Below are 21,804 nucleotides of genomic sequence, written 5' to 3' on the forward strand. Positions count from 1 at the left end.
AAGTTTTTACTTTATCGTGACGATGAGGATGAGTCTAGTCACATTGTTTCTACATCAACACTACCAAAGTCGGCAATCACTCCACAATAAAGTGCATCTTCATCATTTGCAAGTTCAAGTGAAGGACCTCGTGGCATGAGAAGTTTATGAGACATATATGATGAGATTGAAGAGTTAAGTTAAAGTTTTAATAATCTTACTCTTTTTTGTCTATTTGGTGACAGCGTACCTTTGCATTTTGAAGAAGTTTTGCAAGACTAAAAGTGGACGACTGCCATGGATAAATAGATAAAGGTCAAAGAGAAGAATGATGCATGGAAACTTTCTACTATTCCAAGTGGAAAGAAAGCAGTCGGTGTCAAATGGGTATTCAAGACAAAAAGAAATGAAAAGGGAGAAGTGGAGAGGCATAACACAAGATTAGTTGCCAAATGTAACTCTCAAAGAAAAGGCATTGATTGCCATGAAAAATTTGTTCCACACTTGAAAACCATAAGGTTGTTAATTGCACCTGTTTCTCAAACTAAATGGAAGATCTTTCAAATGGAAACTTTCTACTATTCCAAGTGGAAAGAAAGAAGTCGGTGTCAAATGGGTATTCAAGACAAAAACAAATGAAAAGGGAGAAGTAGAGTGGCATAAGACAAGATTAATTGCAAAAGGCTACTCTCAAAGAAAAGGCATTAACTACCATGAAGAATTTTTTCCCCATTTGGAAACCATAAGGTTTTTTATTGCACTTGTTGCTCAAAGTAAATGGAAGATCTTTCAAATGGCAACTTTCTACTATTCCAAGTGGAAAGAAAGAAGTCAGTGTCAAATGGGTATTCAAGATAAAAAAAAATGAAAAGGGAGAAGTAGAAAGGCATAAAACAAGATTAGTTGCAAAAGGCTGCTATTTTTAGAAAAGGCATTGACTACCATGAAGAATTTGTTACCCAATTGAAAACTATAAGGTTGTTAATTGCACTTGTTGCTCAAAGTAAATGGAAGATCTTTCAAATGGATGTTAAACCAAAATTCTTGAATGGATGTTTGGAAGAAGAATAAATCTACTTAGAACAACCTCTTGGTTATGTTGTGAAAGGTTAACAAGATAAAGTCTTGAAATTAAAGAAGGCGTTGTACGAATTGAAACAAGCGCCTTGAATATGGAATAACAGAATCAACAAATATTTCCTTGACAATGGGTATTTAAGATGTCTTTATGAATATTCTCTTTATATTAAAACTAATGATCGTGGAGATATTTTGTTGGTTTGTCTGGATGTGGATGACTTAACTTTTACAGCAAAATTGTAGAAGTATATTTTAAGATCTCAAGAAGGCAATGACCCAAAATTTGGAAATGACAGATATTAGACTGATGTCACATTATCTTGGCAATGAGGTGAAACAGTCAGAGGAAGGTGTTTTTATCTCTCAAGAACGATATACTAGTGAAATTCTAGAGAAGTTCAAGATGATCAATTCTAATCCTGACACAACTCCGATTGAAATTGGGATAAAGTTGTCCAGATATGAAGAATGAGATACAGTTGATCCTTCATATTTCAAAAGCTTAATTGGGAGTTTGAGATTTTTTATTGCACATGACCAAATGTTCTTTTCAGTGTTGGATTGGTGAATCAATTTATAGAAACTCCTATAATTACTCGTTTGAAAGTGGCAAAAAGAATTCTTCGTTACCTCAAAGGTATGCTTGACTATGGATTATTTTATTCTTCATCTAAATAATTCAAGCATGAAGGTTGTTGTGTTAATGACTGAATTGGAGATGTTAATGACAAAAAAAGTACAAGGGGATACGTGTTCTTTCTTGGTAATATTGCATTTACTGGGATTTCTAAGAAACAACCTATTATGACATTATTTACTTGTGAGGCAGAATATGTTGTTGCAGCCTCATGTATTTGTAATGTAGTTTAGTTAAGGAATTTGCTAAAGATAGTTCGAATTTTTGAATATGATGTGATAATAAGTCAACAATTGCTCTAACAAAGAATCCAATGTTTCATAACCGCAGTAAGCACATTAATACAAGATTCATTTTATCAGATATTGAATTTCAAGAAAGGAGGTTCAAGTTGAACATGTGAAGATTGAAGATCAAACTGCAGATATTTTCACAAAGCCACTCAAAGTTGATGTATTTAATAAGTTAAGAACTTTGCTTGAAGATTTTAGAAAATATGTTTAAGGGGGGATGTTGTAGGTTAAACATGTTTTAATTAGATGAATTATAGATGAATTAAAAGATGTGAATTAATTAGGTATTTTAATTAATGAAAAGTTGGTAAGGTCATATATTGGAGAGAGTTAGATATGTTAATAAATTAAATATAGGACTTTAAAGGTTTTTTATGTGTTGAGAGAGTTATAGATTTAGACATGCCCATGATAATCCTATATATAGAATTGATATTTTGTATTGAAATGACGACTAAGTGTGTAGAAAAGAACACACAAAGAGAGTTCAATTAAAAGTGTGAACCAAATTTGAAAACTTTCAAATAAAAGTGATTTTGTTTCCTCTCGAATAATCTTTTGTTGGTTATTTATTTGTGAGTTTCCATTGCATGCTCTCGACAAAATTATGAGTAGCCAAAGTTGAAGACCTTGTTACTTCTATGGGGATGGAAGACAAAAAATTATTAAATTTAAAATTTTCAATTAATTTGGGGTTTAATCTTATTTATTGGTTCACAGATTCAAGCTATTTGACATATGGATATCCACAAAGAACTATGGAATGGACTGAGGGAATGAAGAATATACGTTTGAGGGATATTCCTACATTTATTAGAACAACAGATCCAAATGATATCATGCTAAATTTTATTTTTCAGAAGATGAAACAATATAGAGAAGCTTCTGCAATTATATTGAACACATTTGATACACTTGAAGAGGATGTATTAAAGGCTCTCTCTTCCATCAATTCTCTTATTTACGCAATTGGTCCTCTTCACTTACTTGTCAAGCAAATGGAAGATGAGAAACAAAGAGCAATAGGGTCTAATCTTTGGGTGGAGGAATTTGAATGCATTGAATGGTTGAATTCAAAGGAACCAAATTCTGTAATTTATGTAAACTTTGGTAGTATCACAGTTATGACATCACATCAATTAATTGAGTTTGCTTGGGGATTAGCAAATAGCAAGAAGCCATTTCTATGGATTACAAGGCCTGATTTAGTTGTGGGAGATTCAGCCATTTTGCCACATGAATTTGTAACACAAACCAAAGAAAGAAGCTTGGTAGCAAGTTGGTGTTGTCAAGAACAAGTGTTGAACCATTCTTCAATTGGAGGGTTTTTAACACATATTGGATGGAATTCAACAATTGAAAGTATATGTGCTGGAGTTCCAATGATTTCATGGCCTTTCTTTACTGAACAACAAACAAATTGTCATTATTGTTGCAGTGAGTGGGGGATTGGAATGGAAATTGATAAGAATGTGAAAAGAAATGAAGTTGAGAAGCTTGTGAGAGAGTTAATGGATGGAGAAAAGGGTAAGGAAATGAAGGAGAATGTTATGAATTTGGAAAGTAAAGCTGAAGAAGCATATGAAGTTGGTTGTTTTTCTTGGAAACAACTGGATAAATTCATTAAGGAAGTTCTTCTATCAAAAGTAAAGTGATTTCATTGTACCACTCCAAATTTATAAATAGATTCTAGGGTTGTTTCCTTGTAACTTACTGTATTTACATAAATATATAGATACTTTAGTTAAATGTTTTGTATTTCAAGACTTTATGGATGTATCACTACTTTTCATGATCTATATTATTAAGGAACTTCTATAGTACTTTGGGATAAACCACATATCATTAGATTCTGTATTTTAATATCATATCTGGCTATATTGTTATATCTTCTATACTTCCGGAGTATTTATTGTATTATTTTATGTGCACCCTATTATAAATTGGTCACAATATTTCACAAAATTTATCGAGCAATTTAGAGATTAAACTCAAATACCTTAGATTTATTTTGGTATTAGAGTGTCAAATACCTTAGATTAAACTTATTTTGGTACAATCATCGGCGTCTTCTCCAATCGAGAGGCCCCGATTCTCTCAATGGCTTGCAAGATTTTCAATTCAGAACTATCGCGACAGCCTTCCGTACTCGGAGGCCAATTCCACCCAAGATATCACTGCACTCTGTAAATCCATCAACAAGAAATGCTTAGCTCGATTGTCTGGCCTTATTTCTCAACTAAACTTGAATGCTTCTACTTCTATCAGCATTCCACCTGTTAGCTGTGTTGTTAGCGATGCTGCTATATTCTTCTCTGTTTCAGTTGCCAATCAGTTTTAAGATTCCTTATGCATTGTTCTTTACGACTGGTGCCTCTGTCTACTTGGGTTATTTACAATATCCTAAGCTTATGAACCAAGGGTTGATCCCACTCAGCGGTATGATTTCAATTGTTCCTATGCTTTAGGTTTTAATGATTCAAACATGTCCCTCAAGATGGTGTCTCTTTAAGTTTATCAATTTTTAGTCGAATCCTAATTTCATTTTATATATTTGTCGAGGATCTCACATTAGAGAAATCAAGGGACTCGAAATCTTATTAAGATATATATGATACTTCTTTTGCTGCCAATTAGTTTTGAGATCGATGGAACAAATTTTATGTCACGTTTCTAATAATCAGTTTGGATTTCATGATCTCTCATACTATATTAGAAAAATCGAGGTTCCATTCTTATACCATATGAAGTGTCTGCATCTTTCTCCTATGTGATCCTCAATATAATTTTAAGTTTTGTAACAACTCGTTTGTGGATAACTTTAATGTGTAACTAAATTAGGTCCCCATACTTAATCTTTTTTTCTTTTTCTTTTTTTTTTTTTAGGGATAGATTTTAAGTTGCCAAAAATATTATTAAGATTTAATGAGATTTCTTACCTATGTAATATGTATTGTTTGACAAAACTAATTATTGGTTAAAAAGTTTTTATAAAGTACAAAGAATCAATTGTTGCATAATAAAAGTTGACATTTAACATTAATGGACTTTTTCATGATATGGACGTAATTATAATATATTTTAAAATACAAAGACTAAATTGTTACAATCCAATATATCATTTACTAAAACAAAGGTTGATAGTTCGATTCCAATTCTTGAAATTATTGAACTAAGCAAATAATACTAATCTTTTACACATTAAAATTTAAGGGGTAGATTGCTACAAAACTTAAAGTACAATAACTAAAAGCCTCTTTGGTAACAATTTTATTATTAGTTTTCTATTTTTTCAAGTTTATGCTTGTATTCCTAACTATTTCAATAACGGTTTTCACGTACTACTTAAAAAAAAACATTTAAACTCCTAGTTAATTTCTAAAATAAAAACAAGTTATTGAAAATTATTTAGGTTGTTTTAATTTTTAAAGCTTTACATGGTTTTTGAAAATATTTGTAGAAAGTTGAGAACATAGAAACTTATATGTAGAACAATTATTTTTTTATGCTTGATTTTTAAAAACACATAACAAAAAATTCAAATAGATATCAAACGGGACTTGTTGAAAATTAAACATGTTTTAATTAGATAAGTTATAGATAAATTAGAAGATGTGAGTTAATTAGGTATACTAATTGATGAAAGGTGGTAAGGTCATGTATTGGAGAGAGTTAGATACGTTAGTAAATTAAATATAGGACTTTAAAGATTTTTTATGTGTTTAATTAAGGTGAGAGTTATAAATTTGGACTTGCCCATGATAATCCTATAAATAGAATTCATATTTTGTTTTAAAATGACAACCAAGTGTATAGAGAAAAACACACAAAGAAAGTTAAATTAAAAGTGTGAACCAAGTTTGAAGAGTCTTTCAAATAAAAGTGATTCTGCTTCCTTTCAAAGAATCAAGTTATCGATGATCCAAATTTTGAGAAGATTTTTAGAGCAACTACTATAGATCAGGCATGAAAAATTTTGGAGCATACATACAAAGGAGTAGATCGACTCAAGAAGGTTCACATCCAAAAATTGAGTGGTGATTATGAATCACTACATATCAAGGAATTTGAATCTGTTTCAGATTATATTTCAAGATTGCTAACAGTAGTAAATGAAATGAAAAGATATGTTGAGACAATCAATGACGAGTAGGTGTAGAAAAGATACTTCGCTCATTGGATGAAAATATTTAATTTTATCGTTGTAGCTATTGAAGAAACAAAAGACTTCAGTATAATGTCCGTCGATCAACTTATGGGTTCCTTACAAGCCCATAAAAAGAAGCTTCTCAAGAAGAACAAATAGACAACTGAGCAACTTTTTTAGTTAAAGTTGTGGTTGAGAGATAAAGAAGCTATCCAAGAATAAGGCAATCGGGGTTGAGGACGTGGTGATTTCAGAGGTCGAGGTCGAGAAAATTACAGTAAAAAAAAAAATTAATGAGAGTAATTCAAACTCTAATTCATCAAGAGGTCGTGGAAGACAAAACTATTCGAGGTCAAATAGGGAAAGATAAAAAAATGAAAGAATGTATGATAAAAGACAGGTTGAATGTTATAACTGTGATAAATTTGGCAATTATTCCTGTGAATGCAGGAATAAAGTAGAAAAAAATGCAAATTATACTGAGAAAGATGAAGAAAGCGGTGAGTCATCCTTGCTTCTAGCATGCAAAGGTGAAGAAACATGTGAAAACAATGCATGGTATCTTGATAGTGGTGCAAGCAATCACATGTGTGGATATAAGTCAATGTTTGTGGAACTTGATGAATCCGTTGGTGGTAATATCATATTTGGTGATGCCACAAAAATTGATGGTAATATCATATTTGTTGAAGCCACAAAAGTTCCTGTTAAAGAAAAAGATAAGATTTTGATCAACATAAAGAATGGGAAGCATGCATGAGTTTACCTCTAATGTTTATTATGTGCCTGATATGAAAAACAGTATTTTGAGTTTGAGGCAACTCTTAAAGAAAGCTATAATATTTTGATGAAGGATTATAGTCTTTCGATAAGGAATAATCGTGGTAATATGATTACTAAAGTGCAAATGACGAAGAGTGGGATGTTTTTACTAAACATTAAAATTGTTGTTTATAAATGTTTGAAGTTATGTTTGAAAGATCCATCTTGGATTTGGCAATTGAGACTTGGGCATTAAAACTTTGATGGCTTGAGGCTATTAGCGAGGAAGAACATGAGGAATGGACTTCCATATGTCAAACATCTAGATCAATTTTGTGAAGGTTATCTTTATGGCAAGTAAACAAGGAAAAGTTTTCTATAAAAATCTTCTTCAAAAGCAAGGAGACCGCTAGAGTTAGTTCACACTGATCTTTTTGGGCTGACCAAACTAAGTTCTTTCAATACGAATAATTATTTCTTATTATGTATTGATGATTTCAGCCAAAAAATATGGGTTCATTTTTTCAAGGAGAAATCAAAAGTATTTGACATGTTCAAGCGATTTAAAGCTCTTGTTAGAAAAGAAAGTGGTTATTACATAAAATCCTTGAGATTAGATAGGAAGGAGAATTCACTTCAAATGAATTCAAAAAGTTTTACGCAGAAAATGGAATTCATCGACCTATGACAGTTCCATGGACTCCTCAACAAAATGGTGTTGTTGAGAGGAAGAACAGAATGATATTCAATATGCCTTGAAGCATGTTGAAAAGTAAGAAGATGCCAACAGAATTTTGAGCGCAAGTTGTTGAATGTGTTGTGTACTTGTCCAATCATTCTCTTACTAAAAGCTTGTAGAACAAAACGTCTCAACAAGCATGGACAAGAAAAACACCATCCATTACTCTTTTAAGAGTATTTGAAAGTATCATTTATCCACATATACCTGATCAAAAGCATAGGAAGCTCGATGATAAAAGTGAGAAGCATATTTTTGTTGGCTATGATGTAAATTCAAAAGGATACAAGCTTTATAATCCTACTACAGAGAAGACAGTGGTAAGTAGAGATATTATGTTTGATGAGGAAGCAACATGGAATTGGAATGATGAACCAAAAGACTATAAGTTGTTACTTTTCCCTAATGATGATGATGAGTCTAGTGACATTGTTTCTCCATGAACACCACCAATGTCACCAATCACTCCGCAACAAACCACGCCTTCATCATCTGCAAGTTCAAATGAAGAACCTCGTGACATAAGAAGTTTACAATACATATATGATGAGACTGAAGAGTTAAGTCAAAATTTTAATAATCTTACTCCTTTTTGTCTATTTAGTGACGGTGTACCTTCAAATTTTGAAAAAGCTTTGCAAAATGAAAAGTGGAAGATTAGCATGGATGAAGAGATAAAGGCCATAAAGAAGAATGATACATGGGAACTTTCTACTATTCCAAGTGGAAACAAAGAAGTCGGTGTCAAATGGGTATTCAAGACAAAAATAAATGAAAAGGAAGAAGTGGAGAGGCATAAGACAAGATTAGTTGCAAAAGGCTACTCTCAAAGAAAAGACATTGACTACCATGAAGTATTTGATCCCTAGTTGGAAACCATAAGGTTGTTAATTGCACTTATTACTCAAAGTAATGGAAGATCTTTCAAATGGATATTAAACCAACATTCTTGAATGGATATTTGGAAGAAGAATAAATCTACTTAGAATAACCTCTTGGCTATGCTGTGAAAGGTCAACAAGATAAAATCTTGAAATTAAAGAAGGCATTGTACGGATTGAAACAAGTGCCTAGAATTTTGAATAGCTTAATCAACAAATATTTCCTTGACAATGGATATTTGAGATGTCCTTATAAATATTCTCTTTATATTAAGACTAATGATCGTGGAGATATTTTGTTGGTTTGTCTATATGTGGATGACTTAATTTTTACAGGAAATTGTGCAAGTATGTTTGAAGATCTCAAGAAGACGATGATCTAAGAATTGGAAATGACAGATATTGGACTGATGTCATATTATATCATGGCATTAAGGTGAAGTAATTAGAAGAAAGTATTTTTATATCTCAAGAGCGGTATACTAGAGAAATTCTAGAGAAGTTTGAGACGATCAATTCTAATCCTGTCATAACTCCGATTGAAATTGGGATAAAGCTGTCCAAATATGAAGAATGAGATGTAGTTGATCCTTCATATTTCAAAAGCTTAATTGGGAGTTTGAGATATTTGATTGCACACAACCAGATATTCTTTTCGGCATTGGATTGATGAATCGATTTATGGAATCTCCTAGAGAATTCTTTGTTACTTCAAAGGTATGCTTGATTATAGATAATTTTATTCTTCATCTAAAGAATTCAAGCTTGAAGGTTATTGTGTTAATGACTGGACTGGATATGTTAATGATTGAAAAAGTACAAGTGGATATGTGTTCTTTGTTGGTAATATTGCATTTATTTGGAGTTCTAAAAAGCAACCTATTATGACATTATTTACTTATGAAGAATATGTTGATGCAGCCTCATGTATTTGTCATGTCATTTGGTTAAAGAATTTGCTAAAGATAGTTGGAATTTTAGAAGATGATGTAACTGTGATCAATGTAGATAATAAGTCAACAATTGCTCTAACAAAGAATCCAGTGTTTCATTATCGAGCTAAGCACATTGATACAAGATTCAGTTTATCAGATATTGAATTTCACGAAAGGAGGTTCAAGTTGAACATGTAAAGATTGAAGATCAAATTGTAAATATTTTCATGAAGCCATTTAAAATTGATGTGTTTAGTAAGTTGAGAACTTTGCTTGGAGTTTTTTTAAAATATGTTTAAGAGAGATGTTGCAAATTAAACATGTTTTAATTAGATAAGTTGTAGATGAATTAAAAGATGTGAGTTAATTAGGTATTTTAATTAATGAAAAGTTGGTAAGGTCATATATTGGAGAGAGTTAGATATGTTAATAAATTAAATATAGGACTTTAAAAGTTTTTTATGTGTTTAGAGAGTTATAGATTTAGACTTGTTCATGATAATCTTATAAATAGAATTGATATTTTGTATTGAAATGGCGACCAAGTGTGTAGAAAAGAACACACAAAGAGGGTTCAATTAAAAGTGTGAACCAAGTTTGAAGAGTTTCAAATAAAAGTGATTTTGTTTCCTATCAAATAATCTTTTGTTGATTATTTATTCGTGAGTTTCCATCGCATGCACCAGAAAAAATTATCACAAGCTAAAGTTGAAGACCTTGTTACTTCTATAGAGATAGAAGACAAAAAGTTATTAAATTTAAAATTTTCAATTAATTTGGGATTTAATCTTATTTATTTGTTCACAGATTCAAGCTATTTGACAGATGGATATCTGGAAAGAACTATAGAATGGACTGAAGGAATGAAGAATATACGTTTGAGGGATATTCCTACTTTTATTAAACAACAGATCCAAATGATATCATGTTCAATTTTATTCTTCAGAAGATGAAACAATGTAGAGAAGCTTCTGCAATTATATTGAACACATTCGATACACTTGAAGAGGACGTATTAAAGGCTCTCTCTTCCATCAATTCTCTTATTTACGCAATTGGTCCTCTTCACTTACTTGTCAAGCAAATGGAAGATGAGAAACAAAGAGCAATAGGGTCTAATCTTTGGGTGGAGGAATTTGAATGCATTGAATGGTTGAATTCAAAGGAACCAAATTCTGTAATTTATGTAAACTTTGGTAGTATCACAGTTATGACATCACATCAATTAATTGAGTTTGCTTGGGGATTAGCAAATAGCAAGAAGCCATTTCTATGGATTACAAGGCCTGATTTAGTTGTGGGAGATTCAGCCATTTTGCCACATGAATTTGTAACACAAACCAAAGAAAGAAGCTTGGTAGCAAGTTGGTGTTGTCAAGAACAAGTGTTGAACCAAACTAATGGGTAGGGATGGTAGCTTCGTATCATTTGAATCTTATTGAAACTCAGAAGCAACTTGGTGGAGAAAATAAAAAGAAAAGGATGAGCTAGAAAGCTAGTGAGTGGTAGTTTATAGGAAAATAGATTTTATAGAAATATTTCATATCATAAATCATAATCTATAAATATGTAAACGTTTCGTATCATAATAATATTTGAACAGAAGATCATCAATCCGTATAAATCTAAATTCTAAAAAAACAAATTCATAAATGATATCTTGAGTTGATAAATCATTCAAATCAATAACATTCCAAACACAAGCTCAGTAAACCATATAAAGCATAAATACATAAATCTCAGGAAACAAGTATAATCATCACCATACCTTTACCTGAACCTCGTCAATGTAGAGTATTCTTAATACACATAGCATAAACATCACTCCTCATACATGTATACAGAGCTGCCCTTAAAAGGACTAAGCATCCCAACACATGACCCAAAGCCTATGTGTGTAGTATGATGGGTCCCAAAAACATACATCTTATCTTCTTACCATAGGCTCAGGTTCCTTTAAATCCCAGTTACTCTAGCTCCTTTCAGTCCCGAAATCTCTCGCTGACTTGGATGGCACTACTGAAACGCATTCACGCAACATATGGACAAAATCACCACAGGTACAAAGTTACCATAGGCTCAGATCTAGTACTCTGGCTTATTCCCTTGGTTTTTTGCTTTTTTTCTTTTTTTCTTTTCTTTTCTTTCTCTGGTTTTTCCTTCTAGTTTTCACTTCTTTTCTTTCTTTTTTATTTTTTTATTTGTTTCCTCTCCTTCTTCTTTCCCTTCTTTTTTTCCTTTTTCTTTTTTTTTTCTTTCCTTCCTCTGGTTTTTACTTCTTCCATTATTTATTTGGTATTTCATTTTCTTTCTCCAATTTTTGCTTTTTCTCTTTCTTTTTTTATTTTCTTTTCTTTTGTATCTTCGGTGTTTGCTTCTTCTTTTTTCCTGTTTTTGCTTCGTCTCTTTCTTTCTTTTTTTTTTAATTTTTTTTCTTTATCTGATTTTTGCTTATTTCTTTTTTTTTTCCTATAAGATTTATGAGGTTGGGTTTTATACTCAAGACTTGAAAGTATCCAATTCATAAGTGATTTAACACGAACAAGCCAATCATTAAATTTGATTATTATAACGACATAGTACATATAAATAGCAAATGAAAACGGATTTGAAAAAAACTACTTTTTTTAGTCCACAAATTTGCACTAGTTTTAGGAACATTTCTTAAAAGTTTGAAATGAGAAACTAGAATAGTCATTAAACAAGTTTATTTCTCAAAAATTGAGAAATGTGAATGATATCAAACAGGCCAATAGTTTTTTTTTTTTTATAGGACTTTAAGAGTATGATGTCTATCATAAATAAATTTGAAAAAATGGCATAGATGACCCAAATGAAGGGCACAATTTGAAATATTTGTGTATTTGTGTACCGTAATATTTGTGTATTGATAATAACAATTGTTAGTGATATTAGTGATAGAACTTAGATAGATATTGGTCATACTCATGTATTAGCGATATCGAATTTAGGTAATATCAGTAATAGAAGTCTATTGGTGATAAAAGTCCATTATTGATAAACATGATAAAAGTTTCTCAATAATAGTCATTGATAGCTATGAGTGTTAATTTTTCAAAATCGATAGTCACTAATAAAAGTCTATTAGTGATATCCACTAATAATTTCTATTATTGACAGCTTAAACTTTGATTATTTTTTTAACAGTTAACATCCACTTAGTGAATTTAATTAATAAAGTTCATTCTTGAACTAAAGTATAAGTGGAATGTCCAGAAGTTATCACTAATAGTATGTTATCAGGTGATAGAAGCTATCAACAATTCTGATAACATGTTATTTGATGTTAAAAAAGAATGACAGAAGTTATAGATAACATTTTTATCAATTATAGAAGCTATCACCAATAACTACGATATAAGTGATATAAGTATCAGTGATATAACTTATGTGATATCCATATATCGATGATGTTAATGGTATAAAAGTCAATTCTATTTGATGAAAATCTATCATTGATAGTCACTACTAAAATTTATCGGTGATATCCACTAATTGAAGCTATCAATGATAGTCATAGCTATCAGTGATATCCGTATATCAGTTATATGACTTAGGTATATATCAATAAAATGAATGATATTAATGATATTGATGATATGACTTATGTATATATAAGAGATAGTCACTTAGACCTCTTATTGATAGACTTCTATCACTTATAGCTTTAAATGTTAATCTTTGAAATATGATAGTTTCCTTTCAAAATTTGTTAACTACTTATAAGAGTCTATCATTGATACCCACTTATAGCCTTATGTTTTAATATTTCAAATTTGATTCCAATTGATCAAGGTGTATCAATGATAGCCATTGAAAACTGATAGCAAATTAAAAGGTGATCTTTCAAGTGTTACTATTTTAAGGTTATATTAATATTTCTCAAATTGAAAGCTATTACTGATAACAACTAATAGTAGCGATCAATGGCTATCACTGATAGCTACTATCAATTGTTACTATCAATAGCTGCTATCAGTGATCATTTTCAATTTAAGAAAATTGGAAGAAGAAACATGAAATAATTATGGGTTGTCTACGGGCTTTTTAATCATTTACCTATATAGCTATCATTGATTATTGCTATCAGTGATACCTGATGCTAATTTTGTGTCATATCAATAATATGTTAAGAAGCTTTGACTAAAAAACCTCAGTTTTCATTTGTTTATAACTAACTTTGTAAATGGTCAGCTGGTATACTCTATAAATACCACTGATTTTAAATTCAAAAGAGAGAGTTATCATCATTTTTCTTTAGTTTTCTATAAACAACAAAATCTGTACGCAATCTTCATCAGTAAAAGAATTCAGATCTTCCCGTGGACGTAGGCTTGTTGAACCATGTAAATATCGTCTCTTCATCTTCTTTCCTTTATCTTTCTTGTTCATACAAGTGTTTCTTTACTGCAAATCGCATGCCATTCAATTATCTTTCAAATTGCATCGAGTAATCTGAATATCAAGTCAACCGTGCATCGATTCTTCACTATCGAGTAGGTTCAAGTACATCATTTTCACCTTCAAGTCGCACCGAGTATCATTTAAGAACCGTCAAGTACGATCAAGTATTAGTTTTGTTATCATCGAGTTCCATCGAGGATATAACAGAGATCGTCAGACGAAGAAGGAAATTCTCATCGAGGATCAAGTAGGAAGATGTCAAGTATCAATTTTTGAGTATTGAGGATTTGGCATAATATTTCTGAGCCATTTATTTATCTTTCCAGTGTTGATCCTTATTATTTTGGCCTTGTGAAGAATGGTCAGCCCAACAATTTGTGGTATTAGAGCGATTAAAGATCATTAAGGTCAACTTTCTTGGAGCATCAAGTTTCTCAAGAAATCAAGACTCGATACTCGATTAGATAAAAAAAAATGGTTGTTGCAAGGTATGAGATTGAGAAGTTTGATAGGAAGGACGATTTTGGCCTATGGAACGCCAAAATCAAAGTCATTCTTGGACAACAAATAGCACACAAGGCCTTTTTGGACCTATCAACTTTGCCATCCACTATATCAGCACAAGAAAGAGATGACATAGAGCTTACAACATATGGGACTCAGGTTCGAAATCTCAGTGACAGTATTTTGAGGCAAGTAATTAATCAAGACATGGCCTACAAAATGTGGGTCAAGCTCGAACGTCTTTTCGCAACCAAGGATCTCCCCAACAAGATGTATCTAAGAGAGAAGTTCTTCACGTTCAATTTGGATTATGGCAAGCGTCTTTCAGATAATTTGGATGAATTCAAGAGGATATCTTAGAGTTCAAAAGCTTTGGTGAGAAAATTGGCGACGAGAATGAGGCTTTTGTGCTATTCAACTCTCTACCCGAAGCCTATAAGAAGGTGAAGAATGCCTTGAAATATGCCAGAGAATCAGTTACCACTGATGCCATCATTTCAGCATTAAGAACTAGAGAGTTAGAACTTCAGTCAGTCAAGAAGGAGCAACCTAGTGTAGAAGGGTTGTTTACCAAGGGAAAGAACAAGCAGAACCAGTCTAAGGGGAATAAAAACTAGTCAGGTGAAGAGCACAAACCTAAGACCAAGCTGAGATGCAACTACTACAAGAAGAAAGGTCCCTTGATGAGAGATTGCTACAGCCTGAAAAGGAAAAACCAAGAAAAAGAGAAGGATCAGAAGGGAAAATAACCTGAAGCTTCAATGGTTGAAGGTTCCTACTTTTATTATGATGCCTTAGCCTACACCAAAAATAAAACCAACAAAATCAGTCATCTTGGGAAGCATGACTAGGTACTTGACTCCGATTGTACCTATCACATGACACCTTTCAGACCTTGGTTTAATACTTACAAGGAAATAGATGGAGAATCTGTGTACATGGAAAACAATAAATCCTACAAGATCAAAAGAGAAGGTTCAGTATCCTTGAAGCTAAAGGATGGGTCAATCAAGCTTTTAAGAAATATGAGACATGTACCTTCGCTCAAGAGAAACTTAATATCTCTGGGCATGTTGGAATCCATTGGGTGTAAATGCAGAGGAAAATTTGCAATTCTTGAGGTGATCAAGGATTCCAAAGTTGTGTTGATTAATGAGAAGGTCAATGACCATTACATCGTGAGAGGAGTAGAGATGATGACAAGTGCCTATACGGTTTCAACAGAAAGCTTAGCAGAGGCTGAATTATGGCACAAAAGACTATCCCATATTAGTGAAAAAGGGATGTAAGCACTGTTCACATATGGAATTCTGCCCAAAGGTATCAGTGAGCACCTTTCCTTTTGTGAACACTGCATTTTAGGTAAAGCAACAAGGAAAAGTTTCACAAAATCTCAGCACACCACGAAAGGAACATTGGATTATGTCCATTCTGACCTATGGGGACCATCTCCTACACCAGGCCTCAACGTATTTTCTAACCTTTATAGATGATTTTTCTAGGAAGAACTGGATATTCTTTCTTAAAACTAAGGACTAAGTCTTTGGGAAGTTTAAGGAATGGAAAGCCATGATAGAAAATGAAACATCTAAAAGGTTAAAAATACTTTGGAACCGATAATGGGCTTGAGTTTTGTAATGAACACTTTGATAAATTTTGTAGTGATAATGGTATAACTAGGTATAGAACAATGAGATATATACCAAATGGGGCTGCTGAGAGGTTAAACAGAACCATAATAGAAAGGGTTAGGTGTTTGCTCCCTGATGCTATCTTAGGGGAAAGTAATTGGGTAGAAGCTGTAGCCTATACAGTGTATACCTTGAATAGGTGCCCTCACACATCTTTAGAGTTGCTTACCCCTAAGAAAAAGTGGACTAATTATCCTCCTAACCTAGATAACCTCAAGGTCTTTGGATGAGTCACTTTTCTATTGCATTTTATTGACTATTGTACTTCAACATTTAAAATGTTGTTTTTTATGTATTGTATTTTAATATGTATATTGTATTTTGTACTATTATCATTAACTTGTATGCTAAACTTATCTATATCCTAGATTTTTTTAAGGAAAATAAAGTGTATATTTAACATATCAGTATCTTATTTTTAAAAAAATTAGTGCATCGTCGTATTCTATTGTATATATATCTCGTATCTATATTTCTATCTGTGCTTCATAGGTAACAGTCAATGGACATTACATATTTCTCAAAATCTAGTTTTTTTATAACGCACAAAACGCATCAAGGAGGATTATCATTATGTTCACAATGCCATTCAGGAATGAACAACTTGCACAACTTGCAAATACTTCTACACGTCATATTTCTATCAATGAACAACTTGCATATGTTTTTTATAGGAAGTATAAATATGCAACGGAAGCAATCAGAATCAATAAGCACTTTAATTACATTTAATTTGAATTCTAAAAACATGTAAAATACCTTTTTCAGAATAGGATTTCATGAAACACATACCTTTGAAGAATTCTTCCAAATCTAAGCTGCTCTTCACGAAATCTAAGCTTCAAAACTTTAATGAACTACCAAAAGATCTTCTCTACTATTCTAAGTCTTGAATTTGGATGGTGGAACTCAAGATTGAAGTGACTTGTGAAGGAAAAAGGTGTGGGTTTGAGAGAAGAAGAAAAATTCTACAGAAATTCTCAATTTCCAGCAGTTTCTCACTCATGTTCAGCCACTTCTCTCTCCGGTCTAAGAAAATTTCAGACTTTTATGTAACATTTACATGCAAGCAATGAAGAAATTTAGTCAATGTCACATCAATTTGACTAACAAGTGGGCCAGGTGTAATAAAAATGTTGAAACACATTGAATTTTCCAAAATTGGAAAATTCCACTATGTGTTTATTATTATTGTTGTTGTCGTCGTCGTTGTTGTTATTATTATGATTATGATTATGATTATTATTATTATTATTATTAATTTTATATTTCAATTTTCAAAATGAATTTTTATTTTAATTAATTCAAAATTAATTAAATTCAAAATTTTCAAAATTCAATTTCTCAAATTGAACTAAATTTGAATGTTAGTTAAACAATAATTTAATATCAAATATTAAATTAATCAAACACCTAATTTTGAACATGAATCTTATTCATGTAATCAATATTTAAATATTATAAACTCTCTAATTTTGTTTAATTTCATTAAATTAAACGTTTAATTATATCGAATATAATTTTTAAACCTTAATTGCAATTTGAATACCAAATTGAAAACCCCAAATTTAAACATTTCATATTGAAATTCAATTTGAACACTTCAAATTGAAATCATTTCAAATTCACTCAATTCACTAATTCAAGGTGTTCATGTTTTACGAGCTAGTATAAGCACCTTATGGATTTGGGATTAATTGTCTAAAACTCTTTAGACCGAATTACTTAATATTCGTTAACTATCGAGTCACACCACTATAGCTTGATAGTTGCACTCTCCTCAATGTAGATATATTTGTGTCCACTTGATTTAACCATAATCAGTAAATTGACCCTTCACTGGTTCTCCGTAATAACAGCTGGGTCAAATGTTGTTTTACCCTCAAAATTGCATCTTACTCCTTAAGTTTCACTGATCCTCTAATGAACAATTTATTTGTGATCCAGTTACTAAACCGGATAACTCTCGAGCCAATGGGAGCGTGGGGCCCCTTGTTTAATACCTGGATTCAGCACTTAAGAGAACAACCTTCCTCTTATCCCTAAATTGGGTAGGCGTGAATTCCATCTTGCCTACATCCCTAGTTATCTACCCGGTCTTATCCATGAAATAGGAGGCTTATTGAGTCAGCTAGCTATCCTTCACCTATACAAATCTAAGGATAATCCTGAATAAACAGGAATTCATAGTTAGCTTAGGATTTAGATCGAGTTACCTAGATCATCTAAGTGAAATAGTCAGTCTTAAACAGTAAATAGCATTATAAAGTAAGAATGACTTATTTCTTGATCCGATCTTATGCAAACTCATCGCATAGGACGCTCCCACTTCTCATGTCAATAAATGAACGAATCATGATCACTTCATTTGTTGCATCTTACAACAAATTGTAACAACTACAGAGTGAGTCGCATCTGATGGTGTTACCAAAATACGGCACCCAACCTTATTTGTATACTATAGACCGTTTTGGTTATTTACCCAAACTTGATCCATCTTTATGTCTCCACATAAAGTTCAAGTATTCATATAATAGTCATGGATCTTAGTTTATTGGATTTAGTCTTTATAAGTGCAATTTACAAATTCAATAACAACTTTATTGAATAATTGTTGAATAACATTTTATTGATAATAGAAAATGTTTAACTTTACAAACTATGAGTTTTAGGACATACAACCCAACAAACTCCCACTTGGACTACAATTTGAGTGGATATATACAAATATATACAATGTTGAGTTCAATGAGAGAAAATATACAATACAATAAATACAATAAACTAGGGTATCAAATACACATTATTTTTCCCACTTGCGGTAGTTCTAAGTATCTCGTAGTCTTAGTCCCACTAGGTGACCCTCGAACACTTTAGCCGAGAGGGTTTTCGTAAATGGATCAGCCAAGTTGTCTTATGAGGCTATCTGTGTGACAATCACGTCTCCTCTTTTTACAATCTTCCTGATGAGATGGTACCTGCGTTCGATGTGCTTTCTACACTTATGGTTTCTAGGTTCCTTTGAGTTTACAACCGCTCCACTGTTATCACAATATAGAGGGACTGACAGGTGCATATTTGGAATTACTTCCAAATCAATCAGGAACTTTTTGAGTCATACTGCTTCTTTTGCTGCTTTACTTGCAGCTACATACTCAGCTTCCATTGTGGAATCAACGATACAACTTTGCTTGATACTTCTCCATACTACTGCTCCTCTATTGAGACTTAAAACTGACCCTAATGTTGATTTCCTTGAATCAATATCGGTCTAAAAATCAGAATCAGTGTATCTAGTAAGGATCAGATCCTTAGTTCCATACACGAGCACATAATCCCTTATTCTCCATAGATACTTAAGGATGTTTTCAACGGTAGTCCAATGATCATATCCTGGACTAGACTGAAATTTGCTGACAATTCCAACTGCATAGCATATGTCGAAACAAGTACACAACATGGCATACATTAAACTCCCTACTGTTGATGCACATGGAATTCATTTCATAATCTCAACCTCTTGAGGTGTCTTAGAACATTGTACTTTAGACAAATGAATTCCATGTTTGAAAGGTAACAAACCTTTCTTTGAATTTTGCATTTTATATCTAGACAACATCTTGTCTATATAAAATGCCTCAGATAATGCTAAAGTTCTCTTCTTACGGTTCCGAACTATTTGAATCCCTAGAACATACTGTGCCTCTCCAAAATCTTTCATTTGGAATTGCGCAGCAAGCCATCTCTTGATATTAGCTAGAAATTCTACCTCATTTCCTATGAGTGGGATATCACAAACACACAAAACCAGAAAAGCGACAGTTCTATTAACGATTTCTTATAAACACAAGGTTCACCAACATTTAGTTCAAAGCCATAAGATTTAATCGTGGTGTCAAATCTCATATTCTAGGATCAAAACGCTTGTTTTAATCCATAAATGGATCGATTAAGCTTGCAAACTTTTTGCTCTCGACCTCATTCATAAACCCTTTTGGTTGAGATATATAGATACTCTCCTTGAGATAACCATTTAGAAAGGTTGTCTTGATATCCATTTGCTAGATTTCATAATCATAAAAGGCAGCTATGGACAATAGTATTCTAATAGACTTTATCATGGCAACTGGAGAGAAAGTTTCTTCATAGTCTACCCCCTCTCTTTGGGTAAATCTTTTTGCCACAAGCCTAGATTTGTAGATCTGTGCCTTACCAGATTGGTCTCGTTTTTTCTTGTAGATTCACTTGCAACCGATGGGTTTTACCCCTTCTGGTTGATCTACAAGATCCCAGACTAAATTGAAGTACATTGACTCCATTTCAAGGTTCATGGCTTTAATCGAATGGTTCTTATCCACATCTTCCATTGCTTGTTTGAAAGTTAATGGATCCTTTAAGCCATCATCTGTATGATGATTTGAGTTTCAGTTAAACTCATGTACCAGTCAGGATATTGCACAACTTGAAGAAAATTTAAAACATAGAGATCCAGTGTGCAGAAGCGGATCATCCTAAATCTCTTTGAGAATTAACACAAAATAGTTACAGTCTACGAGAACAGATTATGCATAATAAGTAAATTATAAGCATGCTTCTTAAAAGAACATACAAGGGAGAGTATGCAAACCTTTGAACAACCTTTCTTCAAGTATCCCTTGATTGTTCAGCAACTGGATCAAAGAAATACTCAAACACAACAAACAGAATAGCCAACAACACGAACTGTTGAATCCTTGATCATAATCGAGTCTAACTCAATCCTCGAACCTTGAACTGAATAGGAACACCACCACAAGTGTTACCTTGGTATTCTCAGTGTGAGAATCTAGGATTTGTTGCCTCTGTGTGACTTTGGATAGAGGAAAGAAGGAGATAGACGATCGAGTAAGTGGAAGATGAATGAAGTCTATCGTATAGACTAGATACTCGATAATTTAGTAAGAGGAAGCCTATGGTATAGACTTTGCTACTCGATCGTGTAACAACGAGTAAAGAAGTAACTATCGCATATTAAACTCGGTACTCTATCATGTAGGCTATGAGATACTATCGTTTAGTAAAACATTACAACACAAATGAATGATCATCTGATTTTTGGAAAACGATTTTCGTTTTAATCTCACAGTTACCTTAACTTCTAATAACCTCCCATTTAATTGGTTATTAAAGAAAAAAAAATAATTATCATATAATTAATATATTATAAATAAATATTATAACCAACTTATCATATTATATTTATAACCTATAGTTTTAATATTTCATCATATGAAATATATAAACCATAGTTCTTTTTGTATGTTATGATATTTAATATAAATCATATTTATATTAGTTCCTCCAATAAAAGTATCTAATACATCATACCAATTATATCACATATAATTGAATTAATTTAATTATATCACATATAATTAAACTTTCTCTTGTTAATTTGAACACTTCAAACTAACCTAAAATCTGATTCTTAACTTGAACCCATTGAGCTACCAAGGGGACCTTATGGACCTGTAGCTTGAAGCTCGAACGGTACATAAATAACTGACTAAACTCTTTAATCACGAGATCCACCATCCGTTAATTGTTGGTTACTCCACTAAAGACCGATAGTTGCACTCTTTGCACTACAAATATATTTTTGTCTCCATTAGATATAACCAGTTAACAATGCGATGACCCTTTATAAATCGATCGTAAGTACAACTGGGCCAATTTACCGTTTTGCCCTTAT

The 21,804-nt window shown here is 32.2% G+C and overlaps 1 protein-coding gene and 1 pseudogene across 1 annotated transcript; both read left to right on the forward strand.

The window, feature by feature from the left end:
• Positions 1-2,714: 2,714 nt before the first annotated feature.
• Positions 2,715-3,644, forward strand: LOC120077548 (7-deoxyloganetin glucosyltransferase-like). The gene has a single exon (XM_039031471.1). It carries the CDS (start codon positions 2,748-2,750, stop codon positions 3,642-3,644), a length of 897 nt encoding a protein of 298 aa, XP_038887399.1. The 5' UTR covers positions 2,715-2,747.
• Positions 3,645-3,759: 115 nt separating this feature from the next.
• LOC120077290 lies at positions 3,760-10,861 on the forward strand (annotated as a pseudogene).
• Positions 10,862-21,804: the final 10,943 nt, after the last annotated feature.

The sequence above is a fragment of the Benincasa hispida genome, chromosome 5, assembly GCF_009727055.1.
Source record: "Benincasa hispida cultivar B227 chromosome 5, ASM972705v1, whole genome shotgun sequence".
NCBI lineage: Eukaryota > Viridiplantae > Streptophyta > Magnoliopsida > Cucurbitales > Cucurbitaceae > Benincasa > Benincasa hispida.